The 21,973-nt window shown below is 38.3% G+C and overlaps 2 protein-coding genes across 5 annotated transcripts; one reads left to right on the forward strand and one right to left on the reverse strand.

Moving 5' to 3' along the window:
- Positions 1-1,801: 1,801 nt before the first annotated feature.
- Positions 1,802-13,004, forward strand: LOC109043552 (uncharacterized). Of its 3 annotated transcripts, XM_019060771.2 has the most exons (8): positions 1,804-2,004; positions 2,945-3,330; positions 5,255-5,461; positions 6,277-6,637; positions 8,960-9,028; positions 9,846-9,935; positions 11,024-11,263; positions 12,864-13,004. In XM_019060771.2, the coding sequence occupies exons 1-7, from the start codon at positions 1,999-2,001 to the stop codon at positions 11,153-11,155; spliced, it is 1,251 nt and encodes a 416-aa protein (XP_018916316.2). In that variant the 5' UTR covers positions 1,804-1,998; the 3' UTR covers positions 11,156-11,263; positions 12,864-13,004. The 3 variants fall into 3 exon arrangements, with proteins under 3 accessions (XP_018916325.2, XP_072158878.1, XP_018916316.2); XM_019060780.2 differs by lacking the exon at positions 5,255-5,461 and having other exon boundaries at positions 1,802-2,004; XM_072302777.1 differs by lacking the exon at positions 8,960-9,028 and having other exon boundaries at positions 1,803-2,004.
- On the reverse strand, positions 11,271-19,361 carry LOC109043524 (UDP-glycosyltransferase UGT4). 2 transcript variants are annotated; one of them, XM_072302776.1, is made up of 7 exons: positions 19,170-19,361; positions 18,172-18,307; positions 17,103-17,305; positions 15,746-16,226; positions 14,363-14,594; positions 12,960-13,182; positions 11,271-12,203 (listed from the first exon to the last, which is right to left on the reverse strand). In XM_072302776.1, exons 2-7 carry the CDS (start codon positions 18,238-18,240, stop codon positions 11,927-11,929), a joined length of 1,485 nt encoding a protein of 494 aa, XP_072158877.1. In that variant the 5' UTR covers positions 18,241-18,307; positions 19,170-19,361; the 3' UTR covers positions 11,271-11,926. The 2 variants fall into 2 exon arrangements, with proteins under 2 accessions (XP_072158877.1, XP_018916276.2); XM_019060731.2 differs by lacking the exon at positions 19,170-19,361 and having other exon boundaries at positions 18,172-19,144.
- Between the last annotated feature and the right edge of the window lie 2,612 nt (positions 19,362-21,973).

Genomic DNA, 21,973 nt, shown 5'->3' on the forward strand with positions numbered 1-21,973 from the left:
AATCATCTTAGCAGAAACACTGTGAATGTGATAAACACCATAGATGCAATGGAGGGTAACTGCACTTACAGCGGCGAGAAACTACCTCATGCTTTACGTACGACAAATTGATGGGCTTGGAGGACATAAGGCGCATAAGTGCAGTTTTTGAAAAAAATGAGTTACTAATGATTTTAAGGGAAACTAGTCTTATGGCGGATTCTGAAAAAAATTCGCTCCAAAATTCAAAATTTAAGCATCAAAAAGTCCGTTTGAATTTCCTTCTCGCCATAAGAACCCTGGTAAAAATTGGCGATAGGAGCTGCGTTTCAAAATACCGTAGGAATTCTCATAGCCGACTGAAGAAGGCGATAAAAAATCATATAGCTGGCTGTAGAAAGTGGAAAAAATCACACGGCCGGGCTACACGAGACGATAAAAAATTATACAGCCGGGCTATAGTTCCTATCGCCGGGCTTTACACTCTTTATCGCCTGGCTGTTGCTTTTTCGTCATCGATTATAAAAGGCTATAAGAAATTGTGTAGAAATTCGTGTGCTTTGTAAATCCTTAAGTTTGTACGGAATCACCGTAATATTTACAAAACGCACATTATATTTTCATTTACTGCGTATTTTTTTTTCATCAATTAAAATGAGAATAATCCATCCAGAGTGTGCGAACATTTCAAAGTCATGAGTTGATAAACGCTGACTCCGCGAGATTAAATATTAGAGCCTGACAAAAAGCGGAGCGGCGGCGGCGCACTGGCGCCTACAAACCTAACAGGGATACTTCACGCATTGCGCAATGCGTGAAGTATCCCTGTTAGGTTTGTAGGCGCCAATGCGCGTTTCGAGCTGGCTGCCCGCCCGCTGCGCCGCGCCGCAGCGTACCACGGCGCTTGAAGCAACTATTTCACACCAGAGGTATTGCACAGTATCATACGAAATTGAAGGCGCTCCAACATATCAGGGATGAGGCATCCTTCAAAAGTACGGAGCTTTCCTCGCAACATAGATCAAGATACTTCGGCCCAAAAAGAGAGCAGTGGTCCAAAAACTCACTAAGTCCTAGCATCCGCAATTACTAACGTTTAGCATACACTATATTGCCAGGCTGTTGCTTACTCGCCATCGGCTATAAAAGGCTATAAGAAATTGTGTTGCCGGCTATAGAAGCGATTGAAAATCTTACAGCCGGCCGTAGGTCTATGGTATTTTGGAACACAGATTTCTACTGCCAATTTTAACCAGGGGATCCGTGTAATTTCAAAATAAAAACCTGTAGGTATTTCTCAAAGTAGGAAAAATCGCACTTATGCGCCTAGTTCTTCAAGCACCGCAATTAGATTTTTGGCTGGATTTACGGGTAGAGAGAGAGGGAGAGAGGGGGAGAGAGAAAGGGGGGAGAGAGAGAGAGAGGGAAGGAATTAAGGAGAAAAACATTGACAAATTTACGTGTGCCTGTGCTCAGTGGCTTTATAAATTGGAAGGGACGACAGACTAAAAGATGAGAAGTGGAAAGAAAAACGCGGCTACACCTTACTTATACGATATTCCCATGGTTGTAAATACCACAAAAATAAAAATAATATATGAAAATTGAATTCCCCTTCAATTGATAGGGTAGGCAAAATCTTCTCAGGAGCCGCAATATTTACTCGTATTCGTAAATTATTAACAGAAACACTTCGAATGTGATAGAATAAAATAGGAAATTGAAAGAAAGTCCATGTTTAGGCATCGTGTTGGCTTCTTTATCGTGGAAATGATCTCGCGTTAAAAATTAATTTGGAGAAGTTACGAGCGTGGGGATCAAGATTACGTACCGCTCGCTTTTAAGTCTGATGAGTTTTTCTGAGGGAATAGCGTACTGCAAATACTTCCGTCCTCGTAACTTGCACACATTAACTTTTGTGATGTTAGTATTCGGTAACTCTCAAAGAGGAAAATTAAACGTTTCAAGGGATGTTAAGAGGTCAAAACGGATAACTCAGCTGTGAACGACTTTGAAAAAATGAAGGTAAAACCCCGAATACTCGTCCATCTAACTTTCCTTTTTTCCCCTTGAATCAGTGAATGTTCATGGTTTTCATATGACAAGACGCATAGTTAGATTATTTTTTACCATTTCCATAGTGCATAATGGAGTGAAATAATATTATGCCTCTTAGCGTGATCCTAAATGACTGTACCATTTTTATGGAAAGGGGTAGGGGGCTGTGTTCGCCGAAACATAATTTTTAGGGCCAATTTTTTAAGGCTGGGTCGAGGATTGGACTTTCCACTTATCAACCGGAAACATAGTTATTTCAAAGAATAAGTTTTGGGCGATATAATTTACTTCCGTTCACAAAAGGGGGTGCAGTGTGAAAGTTTTCAGCCTCGAACATAGCAGAAAAACTCGAAACATGCAGTTTTTTCTATAAACTACGATTTTTGAGCTGAAAATTTTAACCGTGTCAAATTACCTTTGACATATTTTCGACAGGTTTTTCCCCTCCTCAACATATATACAAAACATCTCTCCAAATAGTATACAAAAATTTAAAATTTGCATTTCCCGGTGTCAACATCTCTGCTCCTGCAAAAGGGGAACACATTTAATATTTAAAGTCATTTATAAATTTAAGTTTTGGACTGATATAATAATATTTCAGTCCTTTTTGATACCCTCAATCTTCAAACAAATCCTCAAGCACCTTTCCTTAATGGCATCAACCGACTTGCTCACCATTCGAGTGAGCAGGTGTCGGAAAGCCGACGCGCCTTAATTTTTTTGGTTATGCAACATAGACATCATTAGAGTAGTAACAGTTGTATCCCAGCGGATACCTAAGCATGAATGACAGTCACTGGCTAAAATTTGGATCAGTCGGGATGGTAACTAAAACAATTCATGAATAAATTAATTAAATTAAATTTAAAAAAATAAAAATAAAAAACAGTTTCTTATTTTCCAGGATATGCCGGCGGTATGGACAACCGCCACTCTGAAGGCGCTCCCAGCTAAAACAGTAGCGAAAAAGAACAAAGGACGAAATCAGGGGTCTTTTCGCTCCCAAGTGAAAGCCTTGGAATTTTTCGAATTTATACTTGGACACTATTTGTCGTTGTCGGAGCCTGGTAGTAAGAGGTTGGGTGGAAAACGGAAGTACCAAACAAGCATACTGTCTGGCATCCTAATCGTAATACCTGCTTTGGGCGTACTTGGTTCGCCTATTATCTCCCTTGATCAAAGCATTATCTACATGGTTGTCATCATGCTTCATTATTTGACGCTGAAAATATGCATCGGCTCTCAAGAGAGACTTCACAAACTCATCGATCAAATCGAGCTATTTGACAAGTAGATACGTCTTTTCAATTGAGGGGCTCGGAGGACAAGGCGCATAAGTGCAGTTCTTGAAAAGATTTAGTTATTAATGATTTCAAGTAAAACTAGTCATGATGCATATCTTGTGAAACATTCGTTCTCAATTTCAAATTTTTAAGCATCGAAAAGTCAGTTTGAAATTTCTTTCCGCCTTAAGAATCCATGTATTTTCGAAAATTCAAACACGAATTTCTCGGAACAGCAGAAACTGCACTTATGTGTCTTGTCCTCCAAGCCCCTCAATTCAACTTTACCGTGCTAGATTACTTACCGTCTGACGTTATAAAACTAAAAAAAAAACCTCTCCAATGTGGTCGTAATGGAGGGTATGGTATATCCCACGCTATATTGAAAGTCCACCTCTATATCTATTCCGATTCTTCATGCAAATATGGGAAGCAAATATACCAGCCGGGTTGCCGTGTTTTCAATTTTTGGAGTACCCAAACAAGGTGAAAACCATGTTAACGGATTTGCGCCCTTTCTTCGCTGCAACTTTGAGAGTTTGACTTGATATGGACTGCATTTTGCAAAAAGGAACTAAGAGCATTCCACTGTCGCTAAGATTGTACAACTTAGTTACCTTGCAAATATTAACAGATAGATAGTCTAAACTTGTTTTGTCTTTTTTCTAAGAAACTGTGAATTCAAGACAAAAATGACCAGTGTAATTTTAATTTGTTGCATGATTTCCAGGGTCGGACCGAGGGGGTGGCCACATGGGCTGCGGCCCATGTAAAATGCCCATGTATGTGCCCATGTTGTGTCAAATTTACGGGGCGGCAAATTATGCAATTTTTTTTAAATGTAGGTATTAAAAAAAATCGGATTCAGAAAAACAATTACAAACGAGAAAAGGTGACATAATCTCTCATTTCCTGAGAGTATAGTAATTTCTAATTTTGTCGTCTTTCGGTGATATAAGAGATAGCACCTACAACTAGTCGAGTTAAGAGGCAAACCAAACACGGAATTTGGCCTGGAACGGCGCGGCGCCGAGAGCATTGATGACGAGGACTTGAGATGAAAAGGAGAAACCCTCGGTGCAGCGGTCGGCATGTAACACATATTAGCGCCTACAAGACCGCATGAATACTTCACGCATTGCGTCAAAAACAGTACGCTCAGCAGCGGTCGGCGCGGCGTGGAACGCATAGCGCCTACAAGACTGTGAGAATACTTCACTCATTACGCCAAACACAGTGCGGTCAGCGTGGCACGGCGGCGGAAGTTAAAGATTATCAAACCACATTTATGTTTGTTCTTTCATACTTTTTCGTTCATTTCTTGGAAATGGAAGGCCGTTTCCATACACAGAGATAGATTTACGGAACTTAATTTTCGCGCAAAGTTCCATGAACTTTCGCTAGGAGTGTTGCCAGGGCTTTTGCAAAACATGTGTCCAACACGGTTAAACGAGTATTATGCACCCTTCCTCTCCCTCTGGCACGTTCACTTGATGGGTTTTATTGATGTTTCAAAACGAAGGAGAAAGGGGCGGCAAAATACAGGCGGCCCATGGGCGGCAAGTGGATGATGATTTTAGTATTTTTATTGCAAAGAATTTGAGTTGCACAATCCTAGCGACACTGGAATGCTCTTGGTTCCTTTTCGCAAACTGCAATCCATATACAGCTCTTAGGATTTATTTTCAATTTTAGAGTCTTGTTTCAGAGAGGCCAGCGGCACAATTATGTTTTTCGCGAAATTTTACGTAGGAATCAGTACTTAAATTGCAAATTCCTGACACATGGAAGAGCTTCATTATAATAAAAAGGTCAAACCTTTAACATACTGTGACAAACAGAATAAAGACTATAGTTGGACCAAAGTACATTGATCATTTCATCACTTTCATCTTTTTTAATGTATGAAACGGTGCATTAATCTGCCATAGATCGTTTGCCGATACCTATGCATTTGAATACCCACACGGGAGGAATGTTTGGTGGGGCTGCTTGTGGGTCCTACTTTTATTAACATTCCCTATTCCATTCATGCTTTTCTTCCACGATGAGATTTTCAGCCATTTTGAGGGTGAGCCCTATTCCTGGATCGTGGAGATTCTCAGCATGACTTTTCACGGATCCACCGTCCTCCAGAGGTATACGCATGCCATTTCTTAACTTGTTAATTTCCTGCGAGTAAAATTAAAGTTTTCTGTAGCATATGCATCTTATCATGCTGGTTATGCATATTAGACTCTGAGTAGTTCATTATGGTAATTATTCATGACAAAATTGACCTGAACTATATATGACAAAATTGACCCGAGCCACATAATGGGTGCAATGGCGAGGCGTGAATGATCGATTTTTGATATTTCCCTATTCGAAGCTATGGTAAGGAATCGATTATTAAGGTGATCGTTGCTAACACCTTGCATATCGAATCTTTCCCATTTGTTTTATATCGCAGAGCACAGAATGGATTATTTGGATTGCATTTTGCAAAAAGGAACCACTAGCATTGCAATGTTGCTAAGATTGTGCAACTTCTTTTGTCTTGAAGGTAAAACCCGATTATCCATTCATAGTTTCTATTATACTCGCTAAAAACTGTAAATTTAAGACCAAAATTACCATCTAAATTTCATAGTTTTTCATGATTTCTGTAATTTTATTGCAAAGGATGAAGTTGCACAAAATCATTGTAATGCTAGTGGTTCCTTTTTGCAAAATGCAATCCATTTACAAGTTTGAAAATTTTCTTGTGCACTTGTTCCGCACTTGTGCGGAAATGTCAAAATCCCTGATTGTTGTGCGGAAATGTCAAAATCCCTGATTTTTGTGCGGAAATGTCAAAATCCCTGATTTTTGTTCGGAAATGTCAAAATCCCTGATTTTTGTGCGGAAATGTCAAAATCCCGGATTTTGTGCGGACAACGCATACCGCCGTCTATTTTGCACGTGTTTCCAGGTCGTTGATATTCGTGCACTTCATAAGCATCGGGCGAGGGATGAAGTTCCGGTTCAGTCTGATCAAGGAGCTTCTGGAGTCGGAGTTGAACAAGTCGGAGCCGGGGTCGAGCGCGGCGAACCTGGAGTGGATCCGGACGCACCACGCGCGGCTCTCGGTGCTCGTGGACTCGATGAACGAGTCCTGCTGCAAGCGGCTTATCTTCCCCGTCCTCAGCATCGCCGTCGAGTTCCTCTACATCTTCTTCCGCTACGTCTTCCGCGACGACTTCCACATCAACCCCGTCATGCTCGCCAACCTCCTCACCAACCTCCTAGCTCTCAAGGTCGTCGCCTCCGTCTCCGAGGCCATAGCGCTCGAGGTATGTCATATGAAAGATACGTAGAAAATAAAGTAATTAAAGAACTCAAGATCATTCTTTACTCAATTTTTTCGAAAATGTGGGTTTGTTCCTTTCTGATAAACTCGGTCCATGTATCGTCGTTTCATTGTCGTAAGGGCGTATCTTAATTCCTGCACGAGCCTCAAAAAGCATGGATATACATAAGGGCTCACGTGAAAATGAGGCACGCACTTACGTAAGAGGAGCGATGACACGGATTGCATTTTTTAAATGGGCACTCCAATTTTGCTAAGATTGTGCAACTTACCCTCTCGTTAAAAAATTACTGAAATCATGCGAAACATTAAATTTTCAAACGTAATTGTCGTATTGAATTCATAGTTTATGGGGAGTAAAGATAAAACATCTTCAGATGTTCAATTTCTACTTTCAAGGTAAAAAAAATTTGCCTGATTTTAGCGACGTTGGCTTCGCCGAAAATAAAGAAAGTTAATTTAATATTCTGGATGTAAAAAAAGTGTGCGAGAGCTTACAAACTGCTAAATTACCCGCCATAGCAGTTATTTTTACATCTTGGCATTGCTAAAGTAACTGCTGTAGCGGGTGATACAGAATTTTATGAATTCTCGCACACTTTTTTTACATCCAGAATGTTAAATCAACTCCCTTTTTTTCCGGCGAATTCAACGTCGCTAAAATTATGCAAATCTTTTACCTTGAAAATACAAACTGAACATCTGAAGATGTTTTATCTTTACGGTTTCAGGACATTCCGTCTACGATTTTTTGTCCGCGCACCTGTTTTGTCCAGTAGTTTACGTCCACGCGTAAAATAAGAGTTGTGTTGAAAGAAACTATACAAATATGAATATAAAAAGGGAAAAAACCAAAAAGCACGCAACCATTAGTTTTAACCCGTACGTACATCGATCTTTTAGAATTAGATACGACTAATTTTGGGCGTTTGGTAGAACGTACACCACGCTGCAGCACAGTACATGCACAAAATATGAGAAAATTAAAGTGCTTTGGGAATCATTAAATTTGACACGGAACCACCTTAATATTTACAGAACACATCTTATATTTTCCTTTAATACATATTTTTTTTCATAAATTTAAATGAGGAAAATCCATGCAGAGTGTGCACAAACTTCAAAATCATGAGCTGAAAAACGCCAACTCCGCGATTTTAAATATTACAGCCAAACACACAGCGGAGCGGCGCGCGCCGCGAGACGCGCACTAACACCTACAAACCTAAGGGGATACTTCACGCATTGCGCAATGCTTGAGGTATCCTCTTAGGTTTGTAGGCGTCAATGCGCGTTGGGAGTTGGCCAGCCGCGCCGCGCCGCAGCGTGCCACGGCGACTCAAGCAACTATTTCACAACAGGGGTGTGGCACGGTATCAAACGAAATCGAAGGCCCTCCAACATTTTAAGAATAATAGCGTCCTTTGAGAGTACGAAGCTTTCCTCGCAAAATATATCAAGGTACTACGGCACGAACTCCTCGGCCGAAAAAACGCGTGAACATGAATTACTAGAAGAACCAGGTGTACGGAAAAAAAATCGTTGTCGAAATGAACTTCAACCATCTTTACTCCTCATAAACTATATGAATTCAATACGACAGTTACCTTTGAAAAAATGTTTTACATGATTTCAGTAATTTTTTAACAATAGGGTAAGTTGCACAATTTTAGCAAAATTGGAGTGCTCTTGGTTCCTTTTTTGCAAAATGCAATCCATATCCTCGCTCCTTTGACGTAATTTTCACGTGAGCCCTGTTTTACATGTAAATCCATGCTTTTTGGGGCTCATGCAGAAATTGAGATACGCCCTTACGACAGTGAAACGACGATATATGGACCGAGTTTATCAGAAAGGAACCAACCCACATTTTCTAAAAAATTGAGTTAGGAATGATCTTGAGTTCTACAAGTAGTTTATTTTCTCCTGTCAAAATCTGAAAGTCAAAAAAAAAAATCTAGTTTGTGAAAAGTGAGGTTCAAGTTTATTTTCTGCATTGAGCCTTATGCATGGATAAAACTTCCAACCTCTTTTTCTCTGTTTCAACTTCATGTGGGTTGGTTCCTTTCTGATGAATCCTGCCCCACCGCACGATGGAGCGAGATAGTGGGAGAGATAGGACTTGAAATTGTTTATTAAAATCACAAATTTTGATGTTTATTCAGGGATTTTTTTTTTTTTTTTTTTTTTTTTTTTAATGTATTAGAGAGCCGATGGCATCACTTAGGAAATCTTACTACCCACACTCAGACTTTAATTATATTTCCTAATCATTTCAAAATAATTTAAAGAATTCTGATTTCAGAGTCGCATGCCTCTTTATGTTGTGCGTGCCGTCCTCATCAGCAAACTACCTTTTTTGTGTCAAGCTCAGGTAAGGAATTGCAAATATTTGAAGTTCTATTCTCATTCTTGCATTGAAGTATTATACCATCCTGTTTATGGTGATGTAATTACCTGTATCAACTGTCATTACAACATCAATAATAGTTCGACCTGCTATGTTTTAATGATACGGTATGAAATAGTAATTTAATGCAAAGTTACTTTCTTACTTCTCTATAGTTACTGTTACACTCGGTCAGCCATGAACTGTTCTACGAGAACGAGGAACTCTCTAAAACATGACAATTTCCCCACGAACATTTTCTGAAAATTTTGGGAATTATTTATTGGGGATTTCTCTTCTACCATCTCATGAACTTCCATGTTACATTCTAGTAATTATAAAGTAAGCAGTTTTTAATGGAATGCTACTTTGAAACATATATCGACGGGGTAAGTCGGCAATCACATATCTCGTTTGCGGTGTTTGAAAATTTTTGTCTCTATGTTATTTTTTAAAGGAGAAAAAATTGGCATAATTCCTTGAAGTTTCTGCAGAATTTTCTTCGCACAAAGCAGAAAAATCACAGCAGTTTTAAAGAATTGCCGTTGAGTAGTTTTCCGTTTAAAAAATAAAGTATAACGGGAAGTCTGCGACGTCGCAAACCGAGTTACCTGTGATTGCCGACTTTCACAGTCGATATCTCATGTACCTAAGCAGTTTGCTCTTTTTTGAAATGGAACGACGTTTAATTAGGTTCATCGAACTTCGTTACATTATGATAGAATGTAATACCTACAGCTCTTTACTGCACATGCAGTTAGCATTTTTCAAGAGTAATAAGACAAGATTCTTATTTTTTCAGATAATGATGTTCCAAGACCAAATTTTGGCGAATCCAGTTCAAATTTCAGCGGGAGGATTTTTTAATCTGGACAACAAACTCTTAACTGAGGCAAGCATTGAAAGTTATACTCACTGATAATTAGATATAGTGTTGCCAATTATGTATCAAGTATGGTCCCTGGGAATAATATTGGTAATAATTGATTCTTGCCTGCTCTAAAAGTTAGGGGAGGGGCGGTGAAAACAGAGACATTCATATGCCTATATGAATGTTCCATGGAGTAAGTCTATTTGATTGCCTATTGTTCACGGTCATGTGGGGCCGCTCTTAAATACGAAACGCTTTGAGAGGGAGGGGATCAAGGAGAGCTTTACACAATGGAGAATTTGCAAACAAAAATTTTATTGCTTCATCTGAGAGTGCCCAATGAGCTGAGTTCGCAGTATTTTTCATGATTTTTTTTCCGACATGGGAAAATCGGAGGAAAATAGATTTAAAAGTGAGAAAATTTGCCGCCTTGTGACGTCATCTGGCGACATTTTCCATTTAAACACATATATTTTATCTGATCAGGTTATTTTGTCATTAATTCTCTAATAATTGTCCAATTTAGAGACCAAGGATATTCTCGTACTCAGTTTTCCTGGCAGTATCGTATTAAAGATGAAATTCACAAAATTTAAGACACCTGCAAATTCTCTATTTTGTTCTTACGTGTTGCGTAAAAGATAGGAACTACGTCAAAAAACGTCCTAAGGGGAGGGGGCGAGATAAAAAAATTCGAAATTCAGCGTTACGTTTTCCATGAATGCGGCGGCCCCCATCCAACCGTGGAAAGTAATGTAAATCCAAAAAATTCAAAACTGGAAAAATTGACATTAGCGTTTTTTTACGGCCAGATTCAATATATCGAATAACAATTATGGTAACGTTTACCATTAGTCTACTTGATTTTTTACGCAGTGATGCTATTTGGTGAAAATAACCAGAATCATAGTAGTATTCACCAGAACTTTGGTGATGCTCACCATTACATGGTAAATGCTACCATAGAGTCTGGTGTTTATTACCATATTTGTGACACTGTATCAGAGTATGGTAAAATCTACCATATTTTTTTTCAGTGTAAGTGATATTCAAATGTGTGTAGTTTGAGCAAGTATTTTCTCATCGTCATTGGATTTTTATCTCCCCAGCTTGTTCTTCTGATAGTCACATATTGCACTGTGATCCTGCAACTAGTGCCCAATGACGAAGATGACGAGGACGAACCACCCAAGACAGAATTGAGCAACGCGACGAGTAGTGAAGTCAACAACACCAAATGAAGTGGCAAGTCTGAAACCCCTCTGAAGGAGTTAACCTTATGACAGCAGTCAATTCCTTGTGATGACCGATTGAAAAAACAGTTCAAACGATTTGCCATTTTTCATAACGTGAGTTCAAATTTTTTTAAATCAAAATAATTATTTGGTGGTTACGAATAATGTGGCACAAGACGAAATGTGTCTTGGAGTGGATACTCAAATTTCTCAGCACAGCAAAAAAACCTGATTTAGGGTTAAAAATACTAAATTTCAACTATCGATGCTAAATTCTCCCTTATACACTAAATATCATCGGTTCAAGTTTCAACTTATAATTTGCATTTTTAATGACGTTACAAGTAACTTACGTAGTTTTTTGCTCAGACGTAACTTTAAGGTTACGATTGTTTGAGGTGAACTATCCCTAAGATCGGAAACAGTTTAGGCAAACCTTAACAATGATCTCTCGAACTTTGCGTTTTTTATCCTCTAACTTAGATTACTGCGGTCAAAAGGTCCATTTTTGAAGATTTTGGGAGTTCTTTGCACCAAACGATGCAGAATATCCCTTCTAACCGGGGATGTACCTATCTAATTACTCTTTACCGTGAGGTACATTTTACCCTACTGCATAAAAACTTGTAAATTTAAAAAAAACTAAACGGTTACACAATGCGGTTATATAACCACAAAATAACAATTCTTTTGTACAATATGATTTTTAGTACATGGTATCACACAAGTTCACAGCCTCTTTAAAGTAATCATAATTTCGCAAAGTTGAAAATCTTATCAGAAACGTTTCATCTTAGCTCGTATAAATACTTTTCCGACAGAAAGTTTGAAACCCTGCCGAATAATATAAAACAGGCTAAATATAACACATAAAATTAAAGTAATAAGGTCTAAGCAGAGGTACTGAAAATAATTGATATCAGCAGTTGATGGTCGCAAATGTTCTGCACCTCCATACTTGGCGACGTGCTCCACGTAAAAGACTGCCTTTGAGATAGACTGTAACGTGAATTCTCGCGATATTGCGGACATCCGAATCGCATTTTTTGAAAAACTGAAACAATTAATGCAAAGGTTGTATTTCCAACTCATCCTTCTCACCATTCAAGGGAAAATCATACGTATACATTCGCAGACTTTTCTTGCTTAAACTTTCCTGTCAGATCATAATAAAATTTATACATCGCGACTTTGCAAATTATTAAAGTGAAGTACCACTCTGTACAACTGTTTGGAAGGTAGAAATGAGTTTTCCAACGTGTACTGTGCTGTCATTGTTATAAAAAGAACATGCTACAGCCGTAAGATCGCGCGAAATCGTTCGCGGCGCTTTGAGCAACTATTTCGACACCAAAGTGTTGCACAGTATCAAACAAAATTGAAGGCGTTCAAACGTATCTAAATTAACCGACCGTTTTACCGACATAAAAGAAACACCGTCAAAGTCGACTACACTTGGTGGCACCTCAAAAGGTAGAAGAGGTATAATCGGAGAATATTTATTCTCTCTCTGATAACTCTCAAGACACTGGTTGTCCTTTTTGGCCATTTGATAATTATGTTAAACTGCAACTGATTATTTTGACCATCAAGGCCACCAGGAATGACGAGTGCTCTAACCAGACTTACTAAAGTCTTAATAATTTATTATACCTACATATTTTATAATATAGAAATGAAATTCTTTTCCGTATGTTTTTTTATGCTTACCTAGATTTGCAGAATAGATGATTGGAACGGATAAAAAATTCCCTTTCACTGAAGGAGATGCAACAAAAATTAAATGGGCGAATCAGATGATAAGACTTACCTATCGTCATGAAGAATCCTGTCAACAATTGATTTTATTCTTTTATAGCAGTATAGATTTTGTGGCTTAAGCAACACTCCAATGCCCAATGTTTCCATCCTCAATACGTTAGCCTCCTGATCAGCAAACCACGGTATACCTATTGTAGGTACTCCGTAATGCACCGCTTCTTGAAAACTTTGATGTCCTCCTTGCATCATAAACACCTTGACTTTTGGATGTGCTAAAAAATACAGAAATTTTCATTTTGTCAATTTTTTTTTTATTATTTAAGTAAATTGTGATGGAAAATATTCAACGTAAATTTTGTGCATTAATGGGAAAAGGTTTTTTCCCCAAAAAATGGTTCAACTTTTCAGAATTCTGTTTCAATAAACATTAAGTTCATTTTGGTCAAGACTTATTTTTCATACCCATTACAAGAGACTTCCAAAACTTTAATTGGATGTAATTCATCGTTTCCCTTACGAAAAAACGAAAATACATTCCAATGCTGCCGAATTTCCCCCTCGAAAATTGCAATGTTACCAGGAAAATCTTGGGCATTTCAAACTGAAAATGTCACTAATTTTCCTTCTGCGATCTCATGCAGAAAATCAGTAAAAGTTCGGGGAAAAATTGCACAGGTGCATTCTTGAAATAATTGAAAATTCGAAATAATAAGAAATCAAATTATTAGAGTCAATTATACAACCTTGGAATGGAGTTACGTTTTTTCGTCGGGGAGACGACAATTTATGCTAACAGAAACAATGTAAAAATGAATTAAATCAAATTGAACTATGTGTGTATAAGATTTTCGTGCATCATAAAGCCTTTTGATTTTATTCATTTTCACATGGTTTTTAGTATGAATGCGTTTAAAATGGGCCCGCTGTATATTCCTTTTATTGCTTGTATCAAAAAACATGAAGGATCTTGATGTCGCGAGAATTTTCCCGGAGTTTTTTTTACCACTGAAAATCCCCCAAAAACTAGAACACGCCCCAAAATTCGGATTTTCAAAACGGTCATTTTTACGTGGGATCGGTTACTTATGTGATGTCACAGCACATGACAACACACACAAACACGCACATGAAACCTTGGCTCTATATCGTTTACAATGTATTGCTCCATAAGGAATTGACAGCCGCTATAGATGAAAAGACCAGGTTTGTCATGTGCTGTGACGTCACGAGTGTACCGGACCCGTTGGCGTGAAAGTGACCGCTTTGAATGGTTCGATTCCTAAAACAGATTTTTTTATAGTTTGGAAGGTAATATCGAGATTTCTGAAAAGTGCCATCGTTCTTTTCGTGAAATTTCCTATTGAAATCACAGTTAAAAATTTGCAAACCTTCTCACCTTGCAACAAGCCCATTTCTCTTACGTTGCTTTGTGTGAATATTTTCATATCTCACCTAATACGCTCTGTTGCGGTGACCATTTTGTAGTGAGAATATTTTCTGACTGCCCTGGAATCTGCTCGTCCTCCTCCCATTTCCACAAAACTCGGTAACCATCAGGTAATTCTCTAAAAACTCGCAATAAGTTAGACAGAACTTCTTGAGGCAGGGATTTACTCCGCATGTTACTACCAAGACTGAAGTAAATCACTCCTTCCTTCGCCCCATCCAGCCACTCTTGTAGATTCTAGACAAAAATCAAACAAATGATTCAAACATTTATTCGTAGAAAGGGATCTGAGAGGGGAAGGGTGGAGGGGGTTTGTCGGAGTAATAGGTAATGCTTTACCTTGAGAAAATGAATACAATTTGTACGATTATATATATTTTGGGAAAAGGGTCGTTAAAGTAAGAAAGATACATTTGTGAAATATAACTGAGAAAGCTCAATAAGTTTTCCAACTGAGATTAATCGTCGAAGAATGGTTTCATTCAACGAACTTTTAAAAGCTGATTCTCTGGGAAAAATCTTAATTTGCTATGTTTACCAGGCCAATATTATTATTTTTGGGGTAAGTAATATGATTTCTTTTTTTTTTGAGGGGGAGGGGAAGGGGTACTCTTTCAAAACGCGCGAATGCAAGAACCCCAATTATACAAAGCAGTCGGATCTTATCACGAATTTCATCATATCTCCTGGCAATTACGCTTTCTCGTTTACAATTTCATTAAATTTTAAAAACTGACATTTTATAGACAGAAGTTCTGGCTGTATTGTATGTCTCTTTCACTTTTGGATCAAAAAATGACTTAACTCTCATCAGCTGAATGTTATAATTTCTCCCTTCTTCTGACTTCGATTCATATATAATAGTGCACCTCTGATGTAAAATAGGCATCTTTTATTTCGTTTAAGAGAAATTACAACGTTCATTTCCGTCCTCAATTGAAAAATCAAACTGAGAACTTACGACCTTTTCAGAAACTAAAATTGCATCGCTCATTAAACTCTTGAGGGACCACTTTGATTAAATACTTAATTTGAATAAAAGTATACCTAAAGTTGAGTAATTTTTAATCTTAGTTCACTTGATATTTCAATCTTCAAATTTTATCACGTAAATAAGTTGACTACATTTTGCAATGCGAATTTACAATTTCTGGCTCAGTTCAGAAACAACGTCCGCCATTAGATTCCCTACGCATATTAGTTTTTTTTTTTTTTTTTTTTTTTTTTTTTTTTTTTTTTTTTTTTACAGATGAGCCAAAAATTGTCGTTCCAAATTGCAAAATGAAGTCTAAATATTGCTCTTTGAGAGGTCTAAACTTTCTTCTTGGTAGAATGTTTGAATTTTCCAAAATCAATAACTGTTAAAGTAACTAATCAAGATAATTTACCTGAGGCAGTTTCTCAGGTGCGCGAATATGCATCGGCCCCACTTCAATCACATTCGGCGATAGAGGGCGCGGGTAAGCGGTCACAAAATTCCCCGTGTTTATGACCAAGCTCACGTTGCTCCAACAGCCCGCAACCAACCGGCCGGCGCCAGGCCCGTAGTTTTGACGGAAGAATTCTTCAGCTGCCTCTTCCATGATATCTCTCAATTTCGGGAAAAAGATCTCGGAGATGGCCCAGTTCTGGATTTTCTGCCACAGGCTCATCTTATCTGTGAACGGTGTCACGAGAGGGATGAAAGAGGGGTGAGGCAGGCTCCCTAGGGCAGCCTCGTTGAACTCATCTTTCGAGAACGTCGAGAAGGATATTATCGGAGGGCACCGATCCGAAGAGCTCAGATACCGGGTCATTCCGCAGATAAATGGAATATAACACCACTGTCCAATGACAACGTCGAAACGCAGATTTTCTGCCTTCACTTTCCTGCAAGCAAAACATTTAGACATTTTTTGCTACTCAGTGTGGTACCAGATGGGAACTCACCATACCACTTTTTTCGTCTTTGTCTGTAGCTTTGTCTATCAATTCCAACAGTCAGCCCGCTAAAGCCCATACAGCGCCCCAAAACCTAGAGAGGTATGCATTGGCGGATCCAGCAAATTGGTAACATTGCCTTTTCTCCATTTAAACCTATAAAAATTTATCGATTCTTGGAGAGGCCAGGTGCTCCGACAAGAATCGATTTTTTACCATAGGTTTAAATGGACAAAATTCGATGTTGCCAAATTGCTGGATCCGCCTCTGGAGGTATGAATAAGGAGAGGGATTAACGCACACTATTACTGTACAAAAATACGGAATTTTCTCTTTTTGTGGAAAATGCTTTTATGGTGCCAATTTCACTTCGCATAAATATCAGTCGGAGTTTTTGGGCGCTGTGTATAGACTCCGGCACTGAATTTCACTCCTCTATTGTTATTAAAATTTTCCAATTTGAAACCACTTTTTGTTTATCTATACACATAAAAATGCTATCTACCGGTTTTATTAGTTTTTGTCCTTGCTTTATTTTAGTAGATACGATGAAAACAATTTTGGCACAGGCATAGTTTTGTATCATATGCTTCTTGCATTGCAATTTTTTTTTAGATTTTGCATTCTTACAAACCAATTTTTCGAACTTAATAAAATTTAAAAAAAAAATCAATTTTCCTTAATTTTTATACGCTACTACGTGGATATCTCTAAAAATGTCTCCTGAGGCTCATAAAGTTCAATTTTCCGCCTGAGGTCAACATTGATGATACTAGAATACTAGCAAAGTTCTTACTGAAAAATATTCAATATTCCGAAGCTTACTTTTGAAACTTTAAGAATGCTTCACTTTTAAACTGACGTGGCGGAATTTTTGTCGTCTGTCGAAAAGGCTCGATGAACTCCCACAATGTCATTGGTTTCTGCAAATTCAAAGCTTCTTTGTCAGCTTTGTTGCCAGTACCACCAGCGTACATCGTGTAGGAGAACGATAGATCAACATGAGTGTAATTGTCGCTTTGTAAACCCTGAAAATTATAAAAGGAAATCATTGAGTCACTCGCTGAATGGCTTGGACGGGTTTTTCTTATAATTTTATTTTTCAACAGTCTTCCAAGGCACCCCGGAGTAAAGGCATTCTTACCAAATCACGAGAAACTAGCAGAATACCACCTGAATAAATATATGCTCGTAACAAATATGTATAACTGTTGTTGATAACTGTTTTTGAAAAATATTAGTAATTCAATACAATAGTTATTACATTGGAAAAAAACACATTGGATCTAGAGTCCAGACTCTTGGAAACATTGACAAGAAAAAATACTCTTGATTCAATCGGATTTTTGCTTGAATCAAAACGAAATCCGCTTAAATTAAGAGGCTTGGTTCTTGATTTAAGCTAGATTCTGATTGAATCAAGAGTACTTTTTCTTGTCGATGTTTTTAAGAGTCTGGACTCTAGATCCAATGTGTATTTTTTTCCAGTGCAAAATACCTGGCGGGCTGACTGTTGGAATTGATAGACAAAGCTATAGACAAAGACGACAAAAGTGGTATGGTGGGTTCCTATTGGTGGAAACGGGTAGTTGCAATGGACAAAGAGAGTAGATAATAGACTAACTAACGGCAACCTACGAGAGACTCTATAGTTAGTACATCATTTTCTCCCTTAGTCCATAGTAACCAACCATTTCAACCAGTAAGGTCGCTCCACGCTCTTTCTGTCTTGTTTGTCTGTAGCTTTGTCTATAAATTTCAACAATCAGCCCGTAGCACAGAATTCACTCCGAAATTTTTAACTGTGCATGTTTCTTGTAATGTAGTTAGGCTAATTCTGGTTCCTGCCGTCCAAATTATAATGGTAGACTTACAGAACGATCAATATACGCACCTGAACTTCATTTGGAGTGACCGCAAACACATGATGCCCCTTTGCGACCAATGCCTCGGTAAGTGACATTATGGGTTGTTGATGGCTGAAAGAAGGTCCGGGTTGTATGACGAGGACACTGTAGGCGTTTGCTATACTAAATATGAAAAAAGCGAGAATACTATTGGTAAACATTGTTTCACCGCCGAGTAGCGAATACAAATTATTGACACGTGTAGATATTCTCTACGGTCACAATATGAACCTTCTACCCACTTGAAGGGCTAAATATTCCAGACGAGTTGAGTACGCAGTGGTCGTGTGATTGATTCATCTAGAAATATCCACAGTCATTGAAATGCCTAGACTAAACCTTCAAGTATTTCGGAAAGAATTGAGGATCAGTTGGAAGTTTCAAGCGTTCTACAAAAAGATGAGAATGGTCTAATTGAGAGTATAGTAAAAACGAGGTATTATCCAGTTGTGAAACGTAAATCACCCACTATAGATATTTTTCCATTTGAAGCCGTAGTAAAGAATCGATAATCAAGGTGTTCGTTGTCAACGCCCGAATAATCGATCTTTTTCCAGGTTTGAATGGCAGATCAATTGATCAATCGCAAAGCATGGCACTACACGCCGATGGTGTCCTCGTAAATAGTTCAAAAGATTCCAACTGCGTGTAAATGGTCATAAATTCGGGGATTAAATTTTGAAAGTGCCGACAGACGACAGTAAGCCAAAATAAGAGCCCACTCAACTCACTCAAGAACAGACACTTGAGGTGAATTTTTCCACTTTTTTCCTCGGTTTTTCGGAGTGGACAGTTTTCGTATGCGTATCAAGCGAAATATCTCGACCAATGAAAACACGGTACCAGGAAAATTGGTAGTGAATTGGTGCAAACAATGGGTCAGCTCCACGTGTCACAGAATTGTGTTGTGATGGTTAATATTTAAAGATTACCATTATCTTGATGAATTGAATCAAACGCTAGATTTCTGTATATTGAACTATACCTGCTTCAGATGTCTTCTGAAAATTATGATGGATAATAACATTCACTAATCAACGCTTTTCAGTGATTTCTTCTTTGAAATTGCTAGTGAAAGAACTACTGTAAGCACGAAGAAGAATATTACGATGTTGTGTCACTTTGCAACTTGTCACACTTATCACACGTGGCACATACGGCGCGCCGCGCCGTGCACACGTGACACATTCGATCTTGAAAAATGGGTCGTGAAAAGAACAAGAATTATTTCGGTTAAAAAATAAAAAATTAAAAAAATTACATGACCGGTTTTTGGCGATACTTTCTGCAATTCAAATCGGTAGAACATTTTTATAATTAGCGTGTGGATCTTTCAAATACGGTCACAATAACTAGTCGTGGACAAAAAAATGTTGTCACGATTATAAGATGGTCAGCGATAATTATAAAATACCTTTTTTGGTTTATTTTTTCTCATTGTGTGCCCGCTGGTACGGTATGTACTTCGGGTCAGGCTAAGACCGTCACCACTATATAAACCTTCAGGCTGCAAGAGCCGCACCAGATTTTACCATACCTACACCAACCATGGGAATGGTTTCATAAGCGAACTGAACCAGGGACTAATTTGAAACCTGGCGAAAGCAAGCGCCATCTAAGGTAGGTTTCACGTACAAAACAATTCATACTCGATACGTCACAAAACGAACTGTCGTGTTAAAAAATTTAGATACAAAAAATGAATAATTTTTGGGTCATTTTAAAAATAACTTTCATTGCTTTAAGGGAATTCATGTTGATTATTGTAAAATTGAAGATCCTTTCGATTAAACTAAATAGTTTTTTTTTAAAGTATTGGTCAGGACACTTTTTCTCTCTTTCTGCGAGGAAAGTGCAACAAACCAAGAGAAAAAAATGTTTGAAGAAATCAAATATATTTACACAAATATTTCACACAGTGACACGAGACTCTAAATTTTTCGTGACTTCTCAAATACCGTTCAGGCAAAATCGCAGCATTATCTTGCGTCATTATATTGTCTGAACAATGATTGCCTAACCGTGCGTTTAGGTCTCTAGGATTCTCTTTTTCGGCTGATACCTACTTTGAATGGGACAACCATCAATTTTTGTGTTTATTTCGCCTATGCTGAGCATGCGCATTAAGAGAGGAGTATTTTCCTTTGAATTTTTAGCTATTTCTTTTCTGGCATTCGACACGCCAATGATTTAAAGATATCATTTTTCCACTTACTGGTTGCATAATCAGGCCAGGGCGTGATAAGCGGTTGCATAACTGCCAGACCAGTTATCACCTATTATATGTAATCACATCACGCCACCTTTCATGATTATGTAACCACCCTTATAAATACCGCGGCAGGAGCCACTCTCAGTTCAGTTGCTTTTTCTCTTTTAAAGCACTCACCGCTAGCACGCCCGTCTAGGGCTGCTTTTTTTATGCTTAAAGAGGCACGTCCGTCTAAGGCTGCTTTCCTTATGCTTCAAGAGACACACCCGTCTAAGGCTGTTTCCTTCTCCACGAGCACGCCCGTCTAAGGCTGCTCTTCCTTTGGCGCGCACGTCCGTTTAAGACTGCACTGCTACGCATTTCAGAACCTTTTTATTTCTTTATATTATTTTCTCCATTCGTTCTCTATAATGAATTTAGAGTTTCATTTCTATACGGGCTCTGCTACTATCCCGTCTTTATTCTGAGAGATGTTTTAACAAATTAACAAATTGATCTGGCAACTCATTTCTAAAAGAGTCTTTGAAAAAAGGCCCGTTCTGATTCACATTTGCTGAAAGTGGCTCCAGCTGCAATGGAGTTATTTTTAGAGGATTAATTCCGGAGTTAATTCCGAAGGGTTATACATTTTATGACCCTTGGAGGGTCATAATTACCCTCCCCCCTTCCCGAGTTACCCCTAAGGGTGCATGATCCTTCATAGCCTTAATCATCCACATTCATTCAATAGACTGAATGCTTGAGACTTATCGAGTTAAACATTGTAAGTAGGTACGCGACCACGTATCTCGGTTTGCGATGTTGCAGACTTACAGTCACACTTAATTTTTTAAACGGAAAAACACTCAACGGCAATTCTTTAAAACTGCCTTGATTTTTCTTCTCTGTGCGAAAAAAATTCTGCAAAAACTTCAAGGAATGACGTAAATTTGTTCTCCTTTGAAAAAATAATATAGATAATATTTTAAATCACCGCAAACGAGTTACGTGGTTGCAGACCTACGCCGTCTCTATCCTCTATCAGTGCGCGACATCAATATGGCTACTACACAGGAGTTAAAAGCAACTTTTTGACAAACCTATTCAAAACAGCGCATCGTGGACTCACAAGCATATTATCTTAGATAATTGCTGATCTTTGTCTAGCCTAATGTTTTTGGTCCTTAGTTTCTTTCCCGAATTTACGTGCCGAGGTAGAAAACACAAGAAACTAGAAAAAAGTCAAATCAACTAAAGGTGCTCTTCTTTGCCTACATCAGACCTGCACATTATAATTTCTGTAACATTCAAATCCACCATGTCATGTTTCATGATCCTCCTCTCTTCATCTATCTCCATGTCTATTTTTATCCGTCATGAGTATGTGTAAGTTGCTTCACAAAATCTCGAACTGAGCGTCTTCCTGAAATAATTTTGGGGGAGGTTCGGGAACAATCTGAATAAACGAGATCATTTTACATTAATGTTATTCTTTGTGGTATAAAGAAAAATTCTCGAGGACTACAATTGCCGCTTTTGCACGTGAGCAAACTCTCCATCTGCGTTACGATGTCTCAAGATTAGGGTTACGCACCCAT

This window comes from Bemisia tabaci, chromosome 7, assembly GCF_918797505.1.
Source record: "Bemisia tabaci chromosome 7, PGI_BMITA_v3".
Classification (NCBI taxonomy): domain Eukaryota; kingdom Metazoa; phylum Arthropoda; class Insecta; order Hemiptera; family Aleyrodidae; genus Bemisia; species Bemisia tabaci.